The sequence below is a fragment of the Akebia trifoliata genome, chromosome 15 (assembly GCF_017979445.1).
Source record: "Akebia trifoliata isolate Shusen 1 chromosome 15, ASM1797944v1, whole genome shotgun sequence".
Lineage (NCBI taxonomy): Eukaryota > Viridiplantae > Streptophyta > Magnoliopsida > Ranunculales > Lardizabalaceae > Akebia > Akebia trifoliata.
The window spans coordinates 2,780,736-2,800,016 of record NC_141389.1 but is presented as its reverse complement, the minus strand read 5'-3'; the positions used below and the strand labels follow the sequence as shown (position 1 = coordinate 2,800,016).

Below are 19,281 nucleotides of genomic sequence, written 5' to 3'. Positions count from 1 at the left end.
ATTCTAAAATTCTCCCCGGTCAATCCAAACACGATAGGGGGAAATTGAGTTTCTCTTCTTTTCTCTTACGCTGTGTTTGGATTGAGGGAAGGGAAGAGAAAATATGCTATTTTCTCTTCCTTTCTCCTGTTTGGATTGTTAAGTGTGGAGGGAAGAGAAGCAAAATGGAGGGAAGAGGAGGGAAAAACTCAAAATTTTTGTTCCCCCCAAAAATGGAGAGACGAGGAGGGAAGGGAAGAGACCATGTTTTCTATTCCAAAATTGCCCTCACCCTTTTGTCAAATTTCCAAAAGAAATAGATATTGGCAGGCCGTTTATTACTACTTACACCCCGAGTATTAAAAGAGATTTCAGAAATCCTAGAGGTGTACAGATTACAAAACGAAGGAGGCCGAACCGAACTCGAGTAGTTGATGACCTCTCTCTCTCATTCTAGTCCTTCCTGGTCACCATCTCTATAGTGGAGCAGATATCACGGTTGCTGCTGTTTCTGCTACAGAGAATCGAGATCCATGTTTCAGGTTTCTAAAAGTAAATTCTGAAAATCAAGTTCTTGAATTCAGAGAGAGGCCAAAGGAGGAACCACTGAATCCTACTGTAAGTTCCCCACTTTGTTCTCTGATGTAATGTGTCCTATTTTATGTTTAGTCTCCTATTCTCTGTTTAGCTTTTGTTTCTGTTAATTGGAGTGTTGATAAAGCGAAGGAGGAGTACGTACATAACACATAATTTGGACTTTTAATTTGTTGACAAAAAACAGAGGAAATTAAAAAAAAAAACTGTGATAGTCACGAGTTTATAGCCATTTACTTAGTAGACTCGAAGGAAAGTTACTGCCTCAAGCTTTCCACAATGTACGAAGCGTAGAGATCCCTGCAACACAAAACAGTCCAAATAAGATAAGTACCCAGAAATCACATGGAAACTATCACGAACAGAGTATCAGGAAATTAACCAACATGCTCTTAAGTGGTATTGTTCACTAATGGACGATCAATCATTAAGGAGTTTTGGAGCTGAGCCAAAAGTTATAAGATAGTGGGCTGAACTAACTTGCATTCGGAATATCTTTAGGAGCATTACTTTCAAAGTATCGATAATTAAAATGTAATGTTGGTGCAAAAGGGTTCTTCGGATGCAAAACCTGAAAATTTGCCATTTCTAATGATTGAGGCAACTGGATTCTCCTTGAGATGTATTTTCAAATAGAATTCCTTTTGGGTGTCATGGATTGATCCAATGCTGCGTTTTTACAGTTTCCATTAAGTTGTAGCAGAAGGATTTTTTCATTCTCTCTCGAGTTTTAAGATATTTCCTCCATGCCCCCATAGCTTTCATTTGTGTACTATCTATGTTTGTAACTGAGTATCCTTTACTCAATAAAATAAGATGAAGTTTAGTAGACTTTATCGATGTAGAATGATTCTGGATTCCTTATATTGGATCCTTAACTGGTAGTCGGAACCGTAATTTTGTTAAATTCAATACTAGGATACGTTCACTAAAATTTGAAATGACGCAACTTCACTTTATTGAGATGATTCTTAATATTGAAAGATTTAGATTCAATTTCATTGATAAGATGGTGAGGTAACATAAAGTTTTGGGTCTCAGATTTAGTCATGAAAGTCACTATAGTTTATATTTATATAGCCCTCACTTGTCACGTATAGATTCCTAAAACCAAATCAATCCAAAAAAAAAATAATAATAATAGACCAAAGTTAATTATTTCAAAAGTAAGGGTGGGGTGTTGCTTACACACCCTATTTGTTTGTCGGGGAATATAGTGGAGACCACCGTATCTAATGGTTAATGACAGAATCTAATTAAGCATACTGTGCTTTTCTCCCCTCTTGTAAAAATTCCCTATGGTAGCTAATATCTTGATTTCTGAAAGTAGGATGGAATCTCATATTGTGTCTCTTTTATTGCTTGGGAGAGTATTGCGGCTATCTTACTACTCATTAAAATACTATATAGAGGTGGTAAGTGGTGACATTGTGATGCTTCAAGTAACCCAATTGCCCTATATTAGAATAGTTTATATATATATATATATTAACAAGAAGATACTTTCTTTTCCTTATGTGGACACAAGTTCCATTTGATTCAGTTTCACTTCTATACCATGTGTTTTGTAGGAGCTGATGATCCAAAATTGTGAGAACTTCTAAAAATAATTTTTTTTTTTCTTTTAACTATGTTGCATGATTGAGTTTGTTTTTATCTTGAGGAAATTAATGTGATTTCTTTAATTTGTTTCAGCCCCGAACATTAAAACTCGAAGAAAAGAGTTTTTCTAGTTACAATTCTCAATTAAAAATACAGCACCCCTTGTGTTGGCCAAACCATTTAATGCACTTCTTTTTTTCAGTTGCATGGTTCAATAATTTTTATATCACGCTGAGCTTGTATGTATGACATGTTACTCATTGTTTTGTGTTTTGTGTTTTGCAGATTCTTTGCTTTGTGGATTTCATGAGTATAACAATAGCATTTGAATGAATTGATCTTTGTACTGATGATTGAGGAGATAGGTACCAATTCTGGATTTTAGGTAACTGCACCATTATTTCTGGTGAAACATGCCTGGAGTTCTAATATTTCTGGTTTCAATTGGAAATCTCTTTGTTTTAGATGGTTGGCAAGCTAGGAAATAGAAGAAGGATTGTATTTGAAACTGAAAACAGGCACAATGATTAGGAGACCATTTCTGTTAATGTATTTGTACTTACTAATCTACATATTTCTCTCATCAGGAGTTATTTTGTACAACAAGGTAATGCGTCTTTTTGTTTTTCTTTATGTGCCTGTGTCTTGCCAACATTCATTCCTAATATTCTGATTCTGTATACCTTGAGTAGTCTTTTTATTTCTGAAATTGTGTAAACTTCCATTCCTAGATTGAACTTCCATTCACTTAGGGCTTCAATCCAATATTTAACGGGGCCTTCGATTTTACGTTCTAAAAGGGTTAGACCTAGGGTACATGGGCAACATAGGTTATGGGAAAGTTTGGACTGGATTTAAAGGGATTTTAGGTAGGTTTTGAGGTCTAGAAAACGGGTTTGGGCAGAACCATAGGTGCTGTATTTTATGGGTACAGGTATAGCTTGAGATTTGGAAAAGTTTGATGGGTTTTTTAGGTGGGAATTAATGGTTTGGCCATCACAAGGGGTGCTGTATTTTTAAGGCTTGCCTCATTGATATGAATTCTTAATGAGAACCATTTGGTCAAGATGCTTATGTCAGATGGTAACTTGGTAGGAGTTCATAATTAAGTGGTTGGTTGGTTGGTTACTAGTAAACCACTTGTTCTGTGTGAGCTCTCTTAGTTAGTATGCCATCTATGCGACTATCGCCAATTGCCTAAATCTCTCATTTTTTAGAGAGTTGAATTAAATGTTGCTGGCAAACTGACTTCTTTTTTTTCAGTGAGATGATAGAAGGTGTAGGTCATGAGTACTTGGAAGAGTTATTTGGTTGTTGCGAATCAGTGTTGGTTGAAAATGTTCTTCTAGTTCTACAGGTAACATTATTTTGCCAGGAAGCTTTTTAATTATGGTTGCTCTTAATGGCATGCCACTTCATAGTTGGTGATGAATAGTTGTTGCAAGATAACTTTATTCTTGATATCTTGAAGCCCGGCTAACATGGGACCTGCTTATCAACTAGTTCAGTTATCATATATTGCATGTCATCTCAAAAAAATCTCTGTTTATCCTTAGAGTCTGATATTGTGTTACTTCTTGGATTCCAGTAAAATACTTGCATTGGGATTCGATGAGAAGTTCATCAGGACATGGGAATATTATTTTGTCTATTGTGCAGCAGATTTTAAAACACGTACTCTCAAAAATATTATTTTGTCAATGAACACAACTTTCAGGTCCATGAAAAAAAGTTGGTCTTACTGCCATCTTATAATTTTTTCTTCTTTTAATTTGATTGATATGTGACTCATGATTATGGTCGTTTTCACATTATTTATGTAGGTGAAGAGGTTTGCATGCTTGTACACAAGTCAAGTTATCAACTTAAGCTTATACTCGCCCGACAAATACTACGGACCAAGCGAAGACTTCATGCCCCATGAATTCGATGTACTCGCCATCCAACTTAACGGAAATGGTGATTGATTGATTGATCTTTATAGTGAAAAATGTGGTGTCATGTAATAAATGTTTGTCAAATTGTTCTGGATCCATGTATCTTAACATGTCACTTGTGATTATAAATCAAGTTCTTCACTATGATTTCAGAATTGGAATTGATTTCACTTGGAAAATTCGAATTAATAAATTTCACTTGATCTTATCCTTTATCAAAATCACTTAAAATGATCATTGAACAGACATTGTTTTATGTTTCTTGGCAAAAATGTAAACCACAACACCAATTTGAGATCCAGGTGATAGAGGATCCAAGTGAATCTTCTGAACTTCAAACATCTTCCTTGCCTTTTTGAAGTAAATGGAATCAAAACACCTCTTCAGAAGAGCCATCAAGAACATGACATCATTGTCTCCATTTAAGAACAATCGAAGTATATTAAGAAGAGCTTCAAAGAAGTAATCGTAGTAAACAACATTAAAACCTAAGATAACATCAAACACTTCTCCAATTGATCCCACATCTTTAACCTCTCCCCATATAAGAGATTTGACATTGACAATCACACCCTTCAATCCAACTGCATTGGCATTTATGGTTGTATTGAATTGGAGGTTGTAAAGGATGTGAGGGAGATCAGTGAGAGTGACATTGGCATCGAGGATTGCTACAACATCAATGCCATAGTTGACCTTTTATTGCTTTCTTCTCCTCAAGAGGTAAATTAGGGTTGGCTTGGTTCTTTAGTCGAAAAAACTCGAAAATTGGAAATGGGTGGGTTTTATTAATGTCAAGCTCACAACTTTTTGTTTGAAAAAATGATGAACTTGATAGTAATTTAAAAAGCATCGAGTTCGCCAGTAAACAAAAAGTGAACTTGTCAATAAATAGTAGTGAATTCGATATTAAAAAAAATCCTTCTGCGAGGGTCCCTTAAGTAATTTTTCTAAATAAAGAAATTTACTATTAATTTTAAGTGCAATGGTTATTTGTAGACTATGAAGGGTATAATAGTCATTTGGACTAAAAATAATTTCTTATTATGATATTTGGTTGAAAGATAAATATTTATCATATTCTTTACAAATGAGTTTAAGTGTTTATATTTTGTATTATTGTACAAATAGAATTTTATTCTTTAGACTATGAAGGGTATAATAGTCATTTAACAAGAATAATTTCTCTTCTCTTCTCTTATGAATCCTAACCAAACAGAAGAAACTTGATTCTTTCTCTTCTTTTCTCTTTCAATCCAAACAAGATGAAGAGAAACTAGTCTTCTCTTCCCTTCCCTTCCCTTCCCTTAATGAGTTTCTCTTCCCTCCCCTTCCCTCAATCCAAACACAGCGTTAATGAATTTCTTTTCTCTCCATTTCTCACAATCCAAATAAAACCTTAAGTAAAGATTATTTAGGATCTTGGTAATTATATGAATAAATGGAAATAATCTTATGGAACTTATTATAGACTTACAATGGTGCCCAATCTTTCACATTTAACCTTTGCTTGGTCCACAAATTTTTTCCGGTCATGTTCATCTCTCATTTGGAAAAAAAAATAAAAATAAAAATAAAAGACAAAAAACCAATTTTCTTGCAAGTTCAAGGCTGGCATTAGCATTTTTGATGCCTAAATTATATGAAAATGTCATTAAAGTGCTTTAAATTGTATAAAGTTGGATTCTAAAATGGTCCTACAGGTTTCTATCCATCCTCTCATTCAAGTCTCACATGGAGGTTTAATTTCAAACAAGTTTGATTGGATTGCTAGATGGGATACAAACTCAGTGAATTAAGGCTCTAATTAACACACACACAAAAAAAACTGAAAAAGGATTGAGGGGCATAGCAGTGGGAAGCATAATGCAAATAAAACTAGTATTGTTGGTTAATTTACTTTGGACTTTCTTCTTCTTTTTAAGGTCTTAAGTCTTCAATAGAATTATCCAAGGATGGAAGGAGTTTTTGAGAGTAAAAGAAATATTTTGAGAAGAGAATTTGATAAAGAATAATGATAATCTAACACCTTCATGTGGCATACTCCCCCATACAAACGTGACAAATATGTGCAGTTGTGTATCTCAATGAAAATATATATGATTCTAACACATGCCACGTTAGGGGTGGATGGGAGAGTACACCACTTGGAGTGTCAGATTATCACGACTCTTTGATAAAGCTTTCCAAGTGAGAAACCTTGGATGGATTTGCCTTAGACCCCATGGTTATTCCAAACTTTTCATGAGATCATGGTGATACATTATGCTCCAAAACCTCTAATTGGTGATATTTGCAAGACAATCAAAGTGGACTACTTTTATCTTTTATGATGGAGGTCTTAAAGGTAATTTAAACTTTATGGTGTCTTATCAATCATGATCATTAATGGATAAGGGAGTAAATTATCTTCAAGATTTTGAGATAACTCCTTATGGATTTCATTGTTCACTCCCCCAAGATACACATAATTGCGTAATTTTCTTTGATTGGAGTATGACCTTATCCTTTTTTAGATGGTTTTGGTGGTAATTAATTACCACTTCACTTATCTTAATCAACAAGATTATCATGAGATTAATCTGTCATTTTATCAATAGTTAATCATAGAAGACCGAGGTCAAGGGGTTATGTTTTTTGCTTTGAAAACACGGAGGTATCTCAAATGAGTCATAATAATCTGACTCCCTTCACAGAATCATAGAAAACCATAAAGATATCTCCTTGTGTATCCCGAAGCAAAGCAAAGGATTTATGGCTCTCTAAAGAGAGCTTACAAAAAAGTGAGTTGGATTTTCATAACTCATCTCGAATAGGGATTCCAAAATAAATGAAACCGGAACCTCCAAAAATCACGGGTACCTATTGGTTCCGATTCTCAAGAATCGAATGAGAAAAAAAGTATTGCAAATCATTATAAAAAAATTCCTTTCAAAAAATTAATATTTTATAAACAAAATTATTAATTAAGTTATAGTTTGGTATACTAAAGATACAAATTATTGATTTAAAAAAAAAAAATTTATTTAAAAATGTATCTTTGTTAAAAGTAATAAATTTTTAGAAGAGTATCTCATTTTAAGATCCAATCAATAATTTATATGAAAAATTGAAGAATTTTATATAAGATGCATTATTTTGAATAAAAAATTAAATACCTTAAATCATCTATATTATGAAAAGAAATGACAAAATAAATCGATTTTGGGTACTCACAGGTATCCATTGGATAGAACCTAATGGTTCTGGTTCCTATCAGTTCGGTTCCATTTTAAAAGTAGCTCTACTCAATCCCAATAAAAAAAAAATCCGGAATCAAGATTTTTGATTCCGATTAAATGGGTACCCATTGACACCCCTAATCTCGAATAGGGGGCACACGTTAAAGTGCAAGAAATACACCTTGGGAATAAACATAAGAAGGTATTTTGGTAAAAAAAAAACATTTTTTGGCATTTTTGGTACAAAATTAAATCTCCCAAGTGTATTTATTGTACCTTAACGTGTGCCCTTAGGCCACATGTTAACAAAACCACCCTCAAATATTCACCAATTGATAAAAACGTGGTAGACTTATATTTGGGTTCGGATATTGGATTTTAGATTTCGGATCTATTTATCTCTCCGAGTCAAAAGCGATGACCCATTAATTTTCACTCCTAAATTTCTGGTAAATAAATAAATAGAAACCCTAACTCGCCTACATTCAGTTTTTTTTCCTCTCTAAAATATACAATTTTTTTTTTTTAATTTTTTCAAAAAATTGGAAAAAAAAAAACAAAAAACCCCGCGAAAATTACCAATCAAATCTGATAATCTGATGGCCTTTCACGTCGCGTGCCCAATTACATGGTTCGTTAATCGTTATTCCACTCACACTAAAACCTCCTCTAAATTTATCTAAACCTTCACCAACTTTAGCGAAGATTTTGTCATCTCGCTTTCAATTATCTTTCGATCTTTCTTAATTGGTTTTAATAATAGCGATAATAATTTGTTTGAATTCGTTTTACAGCCAACGCATCTGTTTCTGCACTCTTGGATTTCCTCAAAAGATTCAGAGTGAAAAAGGGAGGAAAGATTTCTTAGAGGAGATTTCTAGGGTTGAAGAGTTCTTGAATGATCCGTGGTTGGTTAGGGCTAAGGAGAAGACTACTGTGCAGATTTTGGTCCCTCGGATTGTGCGGACTCCTCCGCCTCCACCGCAAGTGATAGATGGGTTTGGAGGAGGAGATAGTTATGGTGGTGGTGGGGATGGGGAGGAGTATTTGTCGGTGCAGTCGAAGCGGGCTGCATTGCAGAAGAGAGGGGCTGAGGTTTCGATGGTGGCCGAGGATTATGCTCGGACGTTCGAAATGGGAAGCTTGGTGGTGGTGAGGCTTTTTCCTCCTCCAATTTATATATTTTTCTTTGAATTTTGGAAATTTGAGATATGTTCATTTTGTTCTAAATTTCTGAGATCATATGGTGTTGAATACATGGAAGCCAATTAGAGTACCCAAATAGCTTAACCTTCTTTTTATTTATTTATTTGTTTGCAATAATATCAATTGATGGGTAGAATTGTTATTGGAAGAATCATTTTAGTTGGCTTATATTGATAGCATTTAAAGGTGGATAATTTATTGGAATAGTAATTGTTGAATTATTAAAAAAGATAAAGAATTGAAACGAAATAAAAGAGCGTTAATATACTATGTGGTTGATAAGAACCTAACCAATGCACCTAAAGCACAAAGATGGTAATGGTGCAGAAAGTTAAAGTCTCTTAGAGTATCTGCAACCCACGTCTATAAATTTTTCTTTGAAGAAGATGCTCACCTCCAATCCATTCCCCTTTGCTAGAACACTATTCATTCACTTGGAAAAAGTTGAAAAGAGAAGGGGACAAAAATGGTATTGAAAACATGTTCCATGAAAAGAGAAGGTAAAAAATGACATTTATGGGCAAGGGCGATAAAATAGTATTTAAAAAGGTGAATAGTGATTTAGAGACGCCCTTCACAATTTATCCAGATCTCTATATTTGAAGATGTGAACAGTGATATAAAGGGGGTTTCTCTAGAATAGGGACCGTTTGGAGTTGTGTTCGGACATCTCTCCCTCTATATTTAGAGTTTTAGAGACCGGTTGGAGATGCTCTTAGGTTGTAACACATCACGACTCTCTGCATTTGATGTCCGTGGCAGCCCATTCCATGGAGCCTGGTCTTTTATCCGGTTCTGCCCTTCTGCTAATGTTCATAGTGGCCCACTTTGTGATAACTTCCATTCTGTCACTCTTCTTTTTGGTTCCCTAGGCCGAGATGTGGTGCTAGCTCTAATACCATTTAATAAGAACTCAACCAATACAAGCCTAGGTGATAATGGTGTGGAAAGTAAAGCTATTATCTCTCGGGATCATAACAGTGGATCTTTAGTTCTTTCCCCGCCCACCTCATCGTTCAATTTGACCATTTCAAATAATGTCTTCTTGAACCATCTGTATATTTGGGTTTATACAATATAAACTAGCCATCAACGCCACTATTGTTTTCATATTTAGGAAAGTTATTTATGCAACATTTTAAAATATGATCTTGTTTTGATCTGCTGCTTATTTGATTTGGTGTGTTTGATTGATTTATTTATTTTTTCTCGTGACCTCAGGATATCTTTGGAGAAACAATCCAAAATCTTGTTGGAGAAGACCAGGGTTCTTCCACTGTTAAAGTAATGTGTCGGATGTGCTTTCAAGGAGAAAATGAAGGAAGTCAAAGAGAAGTTAAGATGCTTGCATGCAAAATTTGCAGCAAGAAGTATCATAGGAGCTGCCTCAAAAGTTGGGCTCAATATAGAGGTCCCTTGACTGCTATCTCTAAACCATATTTAATAGACCTCATAATTCTAATTACTTCTGCTCTAATAACTTATTCTCATGGAATTATTTGCAGATCTATTCCATTTGAGTTCATGGGTCTGCCCCTCTTGTAGAACTTGTGAGGTAATTGTTGCCATGCTGCATATAATCAATTTATTGGTTTCTTTCATACATCAAAGTTTAGCCGATCCTTGCTTTCAGGGGTTACATTAGAGAACTGATCATCATCTCTCGAGTTCTTTTGTAAATTTTCTTTTATACTTTGAAATTATTTTTGCATGGCGAAGTAGTTTAGAGGAATGTATTTGCATGACAGCCGAAGGATGCATTGTTATCAACTACTTGTCTTACTTCACTTAAATCCTGGAAGTGTTGGACTAGACTCAATGTGTTTGTGGTGTTATAACAAAATTTGGTCAACAAATCTTTTTTGAGTGTACATTTAAGCTACCCATACATGTGGAGCAGGCAAAATTTATGGACTAGAGTGTTAAGTGGAGTGATAAGAGGTGGTGTAAGAGGGAGGATGGGGTGCATAATGAAAAATGGAAATTCATATTCGCTTGAGAAAACCGAGGAATTTAATTCTCACTGATGAATGGCTAGGTTTGCTTTATTAGTTTATAAGCTGTTTAACTAGTCCCTTTACATAAAACATGTATTAACACATATAATGCATTATGTTTTTTCTAGATATGCCGAAGAACCGGTGATCCAACCAAGTTCATGTTCTGTAAAAGGTGTGATGGCGCCTACCATTGCTACTGTCAGCATCCTCCTCACAAGGTGGGTTGTTTATTTACTACCCCTGGCCTTTCATTGTTATAATCTAAATAACAATTTTTTTTCCTTATTGGGATATTTCAGAATGTTACCAATGGACCATATTTGTGCCCAGAACATACAAGGTGTCACAGCTGTGGGTCCACTGTTCCTGGAAATGGCCCAAGTACTAGGTATTGCTTTTGCATATAAAATGAGTTGTCACCTTGTTACATTGGGGTGTTTGAACCATAGTCATTGGGTTGGTTGTTGGTATGATTATGAATTAACTCTCTATTCTTTGATCTTATAGATGGTTTCTAGGACACACATGCTGCGATGCTTGTGGGAGGTTGTTTGTGAAGGGGAATTACTGCCCTGTTTGTTTGAAGGTACCATATGCATATTTTTGGCCAGAATAATGAAAATCTTTGGGCTTTTATTAGAGCAGCTCCAACCTGTTTTGACCTTCTCTTTTCATGGAACATGTTTTAAATACCATTTTTGTCCCCTTCTCTTTTATACTTTTGAAAGTGAATGAATAGTGTTTTAAAGGATGAATAGTATTTTAGAGCAGGTGTTGGTTGGAGTTCAAACTGATTCAGAGGTGAGCATCTTCTCTAAATTTAGAGAAGATGCCAATTTGGAGGAAAAGTTTAGAGATGTGGGTTGGAGTTGCTCTTATTTCTGGTCACATTTTAAATATAAACTTGGTGATGTACTCATAGATAGAATTTTTCGGTTTGATGCTTCATCTTTTGCAGATGCATCACCATTGAATTTAAACTTTTTAATGGTATGGGAAGGTTTTATTGTTGAATACTTCTTTATTTCTTTATGATCTTTTTCTTTCTCTCATGAAGTGCCCCTCTAAAATTATGCCTGTAAATATTGAAGGTACATTTAACCTCTTTTGTCAGCTTTGAAGAAGTTGACTAGATTTCCCTCCTTTTATTTGTAGGTTTATAGAGATTCAGAGTTAACACCAATGGTTTGCTGTGATGTTTGTGAGCGCTGGGTGCACTGTCAATGTGATGGCATCAGGTTTTTCCCTACTATTGTTCTTAACTGCGACTGCAGTTGATTATTTTGTTGCATTCTCATTGTCAGTGTTTTATTCATATTCATTGTATTTAAATTCAGCTCTAACCCCAAGGGTTTGGCCTAGTGGCAAGCCAAGGCTTGATAAGTTCCTCAAGAAGGGTAGGTCAAGTGTTTGAAACCCACGAAGCAATGAATTCCTTGGGGTCACCCTCCAGGGTCTGGTTGACCCTCGATTCAACCAGTTGTACTTAGGACTTTCCGTGGTGACTGTGTGTGTGACCGTGGGATTAGTCTCACCCGAAGGTTGGGAATACCCACGATAAGCAAAAAAAAAAATCAGTTCTAGGTGTTTTGAAGATATGGATTTTTACTATGGACTTACTACGCATAGTTTTAATGGTGCTGGTCTTGTCTGAAACTAAAAGGAAATCTCAAAATTTTGGTCAAAATACCGTTGGTCACAATATTTTGTAACTAGTATGAAGCCCAGAAGTTTCCTGAAATTTCACCAATGTTCAAAACAGCTGCTTGAACAGAAACTCCACAAATGTTGATCGAAGCTTGAACCCTTGTATTGGTATGCAATTTAAGAAAGCACAACAATTGAAATGGGTAGTCCGTATTGGTATCAGATCTTTTCCCATGTTCCGATCTTTCCGTTTTATGTAACCATTTCTTGGGGAAAGTCTTCCAACTATATTTGAAAATGGATTGGTTATCCATAAAGATAAAGAAAGCTCTCTTGTAGTTCGCTTCTTGCTCTCAAAATTCAGAAAGACTTATGACAACAAAGCAGAAAGGAAAACCTTGGCTGAGGTGATGTAAAAATCTTTGGAAACTCTTTTTCTGTTCATCAGCCGAGAGTTGCATATCTTTAGCTGTTGAACACTGAGCTTAGTTGCATGAAGCGGGAGTAGGTGGGGGTGTGATGGTGGGGGAGTGGCTTGTAACTTCGAATGTATTCAACAAAGCACCAAAATGCGTTTGGTCCAATACCACAAGATTGAAGATCCTGATGTGAGAATAAAATATTTTTTTATGCAATTTAAGGTGGAAAGAAATAGTTGGGGATAAGAGAACAATAGTTAGGGTCAATATGCAAAAGCAATGACTGAGAAGAGCCACAAGGTTTAGATAGACAGGAAATGAGAGTGTTAAGGAATGGTTGGGGTGCAGTTATGTTGTTGGGTTTGGTTTTAAGGAAGGTGGCCCCAAGGTTCCCACCTTCAGTCCACCAACAACAATCTTTTCTTCTTAGTTGCATTTCAAAGTCAGCTTGGTTTCCTTAGAGGTCATGCAGTATCTTGTTTAGCCATCAAGTTTTCAAAAATTAAGGTGTCTGGGTTTGGAGAGGTTACCAATCTTCAGCATCTTGCGAATATAGGGTGTTTTCCATGTTCTTTCCTTGGTTTGTCTCTATGGGGTTTCAAATAGCATGATTTGAAAATGTATTTTAAGAAATAAAGCCCTTCATATATTTAAAAAGCTGTACGGGTGTGGCACCTTAAACTGGGTTTGTGAGGGTCGTGGTATCTGAAACTTCTTATGGATGTTGGTGCACATGTTCGTGTCTATTTTACATAGGTGCCGTTCTTTTGGACAGTGTCTGTTGTACGCATTTCCTATAAGAAATTTTCTTCAATCTTGGAAACTAGAGATTCAATGCTTTGGCTTCTCTTTCACACCATCTATCTCCTTGCCTTTGGTTCACTCATCTTTGATCCTGCTAACACATGTACGAATGTCTTTTAGTAATTTTTTTTTTTAAAATTAGACCACATCAAAGATAGTGTTGGGTTTAAAAACTCTGCTCTTGCTCTACTTCAATTTTCTTATGGATTTTGTGGGCTACTTGTCTATGTGATTCTTTCTAAGTAATTGTTTCCTGTATTTTTTGAACGGGTGAAGCTAGTTTTCAATCTCAATCTTTATTTTCTAGATTCATTGTTTCTAATACCGACCACAACGAAAAAGATCCTTAGTTTTAACTTACAATTTGTTTATATACATTGTGCAGTGATGAAAGGTATCTGCAGTTTCAGGCTGATGGAAATCTATATTACAAGTGCGCTGCATGTCGTGGAGACAGTTACCAGGTATGTTTAGCTTATGTGATAGTAAGCCTGCAACCTGGGCAGGTTGGAGGGTAAACCCAGTCTCCACCCAAGTAGCAGAACCCTCAACCCGAGCTCAACTCAACCCGACCATCGGGCCTAAGTTCACTAACCCAAGCTCAACTCGAGCTTGATCTTCTAAAATCGGGTTGAGTTCGGGTTAGCCTGAGTTAGGTAATTTTGGACAGTTTGGTCAGGTTGGGCTCGTGGAATAACCCTAATTTCATTTTGATCGCAACTAAATTTTATATTTAAAAAAAGAAAGATATTAAATATCAAAAACAAAAATCGCATAGAATCATCAAATCCATCATTCAGAGAATATTTAGAAAAACCATGCTAAACCAAAGTTCACACTAATTGTCCACGAGTCCTAATAATAAGATGGAATACAAAAGCTAAATAAAAAAATCTATAATTAATATAAAAATATTTATATATACCGATATAGCATCGGGTTGAATCGGGTTGCTCGTACCCTCAACCCGAGCTCAACCCAAATTGAAATCGGGTTGAGTAATTCTAACCCAGGCTCAACTCATCTTCCACATAACTCGGCCGAGGCTCGCCCATCAATTGGGTTGAGTTAGGGCCAGCCTGCCCAGGTTGCTGCCCTATGTGATAGTTTTGGGTGGAGAGGTCCATTGCATCTCTTACTAATATAAAGGGTTTTTTACATACTGGCCAGGTCAGGGATCCTGATGATGCTGTTCAAGAGATTTGGAGAAGGAGAGACAAAGCTGATCAAGGTCTGATTGCAAGCTTGAGGGCTGCTTCTGGATTGCCCTCTCAAGAAGACAAATTTTCTGTTTCACAGTATTCGGACGATGACGAATACAATCCCGTTATATTGAAACAAGAGTATGGACGTACGTTGAAGTTTTCTGTCAAAGGGTCAGATTATAAAGCAGCAAAGAAAACTAAGGAATATGAGAAGAAGTTCTCGAAAAAACAGTATGGAAAGAAAAAAGGCTGTCAGATTGATTCGTATAGAAGTGAAGGGCAAGAGATGTTTTCATCTCCTATTATCGGGAATCCAGGCAATGCTAGGGAGGCAAGCTCTATTAATCAGGCAGGAATTGTGAAGCACAATTTCATTGACAAGGTTGTGACGAATAATGAAGTTAGGGTCCCCAAAGTTATCCAGATTAAGAATAGTAAATTACATGGTTTGAACACGGGGGAAGGTACTGAAAAACATGCTAGCAAGTCGGAGACTGTGAAAGGAACAAAACTAGTTATACATCTCGGTGGAAGAAATAGATATATAACTAACCCTCCGAGGTCCGAAACTTCAAGTTGTCACAGAGAGCACAATTTAACATCTTCTTCTAATGGTATGTGATCATTTTTACATGCTAACTAGTAAGTAGTCTTTCTTGTCTTCTTTTACCAAGTGTCTATGCTTAATAAAAAAAAAACAAAAGTTGACAAAATACAAGGTGGTTATAGAGATAAAAAGACACAATAAAATAATTTATTTTTTTATGTTCACCTAATCTGTTTCCTTTCCAATATTTCCGCATCCGTTATGCTCATGAAGGAGGCCTTCTTATCTACAAGAGCACCAAAAGTTTTGGTCATATGTTTTAAATCAGTGGTCGTCTGCATATATGGTGGATATCTATCTTTTTTCCTTGGGTTTATTGTTCCCTTGATTGTACCACTGCTCGATGATAAGTTATCATGGATATCTAAGTTTTCAATGGGCTATAGTCACTTTTTCAAAATTCTATCCTCTCTTTTCAAAGTGTAATCCAAAATTTTGGTTTCAGCTGAATGAATCCTATCCTCCCATTCAATTCTATTAAAAGCCAAGTCTTTTTTTAATTATCGAGTCCGCAAATCTTCTTTCACTATGCTATCTACACCATTTTTTATCTTCACCCCCCCCCCCCCCCCCCGCACTTATGGAATCTTCAACTTGCACGTTCCCTTCTAATTGGGACTGTTATATGATCTTCGTTGTACATGACCAAAACATCTCAAGGACACATCTACTATTTTTTATTTTTTTTTGACAAGTACATCTACTATCTTTTGTTTCTTTCTCCTGCAAAAGTCTAAGGGATTTGGACATATTGTTCATCCACACTTAGAGAAGGATAAAACATCATAGCCTATTCGTAAGGTCAAGGAGTTTATATCTTGAAGATTGGAGACTTTGCCCATTTCCTCTTTTATTGGTAAATATTTTATAATAAGACTATATACAAACAAAGGGCCCTCAGGAAAATTTGAATAAAACATTTATCATAGGTACACCTTGGATTTTTGAACAATTTTTCAGCATGAGGCATGCACCAAAGTACTTGTTCTACGTGACCATAGCTTTTATATTAGATTGTCGGTTCTTGGGGTGTTATTCTTTTCATGTAAACTTTTTTGTTGAGTTTAAAGTGGTATTTATTTTGAAGATTTTGTTTTTAGGTGGGAGTCTGTGTGCTCCAGGCAGTCTTTTTTGTCTTTCTCTTCTTAGCAATAAATTTATATGTATATATAAAAAAATAGTGACACTAGTGTAACACCACGTCCATCTTTGACAGACATCTTTACTTTCACCTCCAATGCTGAAATCATCTTCAAATGATTTCAATGCAGTCTATGTTCCCCAATACCTCTTTTTTTTTGCTAAGCAATGTTCCCCAAAGCCTCAGTTACCTGCAAGTACGATTAATTTGAAAGTTCCCTTTTTATATTCTTTATCTGAAATGTTCCTTCTTTTTGAAAATATTCATTTTCCTTGTGTACTTAAAGTTGTTTTTATATTATTTGGTAATTTTTTATGAACAGGAGGCAGTGAAGATACAAGCCATCAAAAGGTCAATGATATGAAGCATATGGTTAAGAGACAGGAAGGAATAAGCAGCTATTTTGACGGTAAGGGCTTTGCTTAATTCAAGTTTCTGATGATAGTTGGTAGTTGACATGTGTCTGCAGAAGTCTGTTCTGCTTTAGAGCAATTCCTACCCATGTCTCTAAATTTTTCCTCGAGAATTGGCATCTTCTCTAATCGTCTCCAAACCAAGTTGAACTCCACCCCGGCCCCTTCTCTACAATACTTTTCATTCACTTGAAAATTTTGAGAAGTGAAAGGGACAAAAAATTGTATTTAAAACATGTCCCATTAAAAAAGGTCAAAAATAGCATTTATGAAAAAAGTGGGGACAAAATCGGTATTTTAAAAAGATGAATAGTGATTTAGAGAGAGGCCCTCTAAAATTTCTCAACTTCTCTATATTTTTGGAGATGTGAACAGTGATTTCGAGGGGGTTTCTCTAAATTAGAGACTGGTTGGAGTTAGGTTCGGCCATCTCTATCTTTAAATTTAGAGTTTTAGAGACCAGTTGGAGTTGCTCTTACGATGCCCTTTTACTCGTAAGCCAGGCTTCTAGATAACATTTTCTTCTGAAAAATTCTCCCAACGGATGAATAAGACTTGTTCATTGGTGTTATTCTTGGGGTGTTATTCTTTTCGTGTGACTCCCAAATTTAAATTTTTTCTGATTTTTGTTTCCCAATAGATTAATAGATTAGCCATTTGTGCTTTTTATTCGATCAACAAAGAAAAAAAAATCATTAAACGCTTATACATTTGCAGGAGAGAACCTTGATAATGCAAATCTGTTAAAAGGTTCGAAGAATAGAGGCCAGGAAAGTGGTTTGATAAAGCTGCAAAAAGTTACACCGGGATACGAGTCTACTGCTATGGGAAAGACTCATGTTTTACCAGAGAGGAGCACTGAAAGAAGCACGACTGTAGATCCTATAACTGAAACCCCAACATTTGGAAATGATGAGTTTGCCCTGAGGAGGCATTCAAAAGGCACACCAAATGCCCCAAATGTACATGGGGAAAGCCACGATAACAATGCACATACAATCTCTGTTTTGGCTTCATTGCCTAAAGACCCCAAACCATTACTAAAGTTAAAATTCAAGAATCCTTATCTCGACAGCCAGAGTTCGTGCGTTCCTCACAGCGAGGACGAGAGGAGTTCCATCAAAGGCCAGAGGTCGAAAAGAAAGAGACCGTCATCACCTTCATTGGAGGAATCTCAAGTGAGGAAAGATGAGGATGGCACACAAGTGCATCAAGACAACCCGACAAATGAGGTCATGGAGGCTAACTGGATCCTAAAGAAGTTGGGTAAGGATGCTATTGGAAAGAGAGTCGAAGTTAATCACACATCTGACAATTCCTGGTGAGTTTGAGATGATTCCGACTTCCATGAAATTGTGAACTTAAGATCATTCATGTTTTTCTAAAATTTGTCAAAAATAAATGCAGATGCAGTGCAGCTAAATAGATATATAGAAACTCACTGTCCTTACAAACTTAGTAAGATTTTTAGTCTTACTAAGGGTTGTTTTGCTCAAATGGATTGCCACATTGGCAAATCCAACACCCCATCCAAGGTTTTGAAAATGGATGGCTACCGAACCTCCATGTGACTCTCAAATTTAAATTAAAATTCCTTGGTGAAAAATAACATTTTTTTGAATTTTTTTTTTCAAAGTTGATAGAATTTTGTCCTCTACAACCCGTGACATTGGATCATATTTTTGGATGCCACAAAGGTAAGGTCAATGACCCTTAGTAAGAGTTGAAATCTTACTAAGGCTAGTCGGACTCATATATACATGTTACCTGTCTTGTAGGCACAAGGGAGTGATAACTGGCGTGATCGAAGGCGAATCTGTTTTGGCCGCTGTTCGTCTGGATGATGGCAAAGACACGACCTTGGACCTTGGGAAGCAAGTAGTTCGCTTTATTTCTCGGAACCAAAATCAGTCAGAATCGTGAGATTGGACCTGCAAGCCTTGTGGATCATTTTAGAGCTAGTGGTGATTGCTACACCGTTCTGAAATGCTGTCGCAAATAGAGCTTTTCAGTTGTAGAATAAAGAAAAGAAATTCCTACACAACTGAAATCTTCTCTACTGCCAGGGCTGTCTTTTTTTGTTGTTGAATATTATTCAAAGCATGCTTTTGCCGCATATTTCTTTGCCCCATGAAATGTATCCTCCAACTATTGAAATTTGATCATATAAAAGGTACAAACCATTGGTAATTCATACCGATTACTTTAAAAGTCTCTAACTCATACATTTTTATATATTTATATATACATATATATTTGAGGCACAAAATTGAGTTTGTCAGAATTGATCCAATTTGATGAAATTATCTGTACTAACAATCAGGGTCGATGAAAATAACATCTTGATTCTCATATTTGCTCCCAAAATTTAAAAAAAAAATTTCTTTTTATGGGTTAGATCTTCATTTTGATTTTGATTTTGATTTTTTCAATTTTTTGGGGAATTTTATGCTCTATATCCATGTTGCATCTGATCTTATTTTTGGGTGCCACAAGGCCATGCGGT

General features: G+C 35.8%; 1 protein-coding gene and 1 long non-coding RNA gene across 7 annotated transcripts; both read left to right on the top strand.

Moving 5' to 3' along the window:
• Positions 1-133: 133 nt before the first annotated feature.
• LOC147383908 (uncharacterized) lies at positions 134-4,273 on the top strand. Of its 4 annotated transcripts, none has more exons than XR_015172436.1 (5): positions 134-597; positions 2,461-2,782; positions 3,439-3,532; positions 3,764-3,906; positions 3,999-4,273. It is a non-coding gene; the product is annotated as an uncharacterized LOC147383908 (long non-coding RNA). The 4 variants fall into 4 exon arrangements; XR_015172437.1 differs by having other exon boundaries at positions 135-597; positions 2,461-2,560; positions 2,641-3,532; XR_015172435.1 differs by having other exon boundaries at positions 138-597; positions 2,461-2,540; positions 2,641-3,532.
• Positions 4,274-7,803: 3,530 nt separating this feature from the next.
• Positions 7,804-18,986, top strand: LOC147383907 (uncharacterized). Of its 3 annotated transcripts, XR_015172884.1 has the most exons (14): positions 7,804-7,964; positions 8,128-8,485; positions 9,761-9,950; positions 10,045-10,094; positions 10,665-10,757; positions 10,839-10,927; positions 11,047-11,125; positions 11,695-11,777; positions 13,795-13,873; positions 14,580-15,228; positions 16,685-16,771; positions 17,493-18,096; positions 18,412-18,472; positions 18,554-18,632. XR_015172884.1 is itself a non-coding variant. In XM_086426251.1 (13 exons), the coding sequence occupies exons 1-13, from the start codon at positions 7,933-7,935 to the stop codon at positions 18,696-18,698; spliced, it is 2,535 nt and encodes an 844-aa protein (XP_086282377.1). In that variant the 5' UTR covers positions 7,804-7,932; the 3' UTR covers positions 18,699-18,986. The 3 variants fall into 3 exon arrangements, 2 of the variants coding, with proteins under 2 accessions (XP_086282377.1, XP_086282375.1); XM_086426251.1 differs by lacking the exon at positions 18,412-18,472 and having other exon boundaries at positions 16,688-16,771; positions 18,554-18,986; XM_086426249.1 differs by lacking the exon at positions 18,412-18,472 and having other exon boundaries at positions 18,554-18,986.
• The last annotated feature ends 295 nt before the right edge of the window (positions 18,987-19,281 follow it).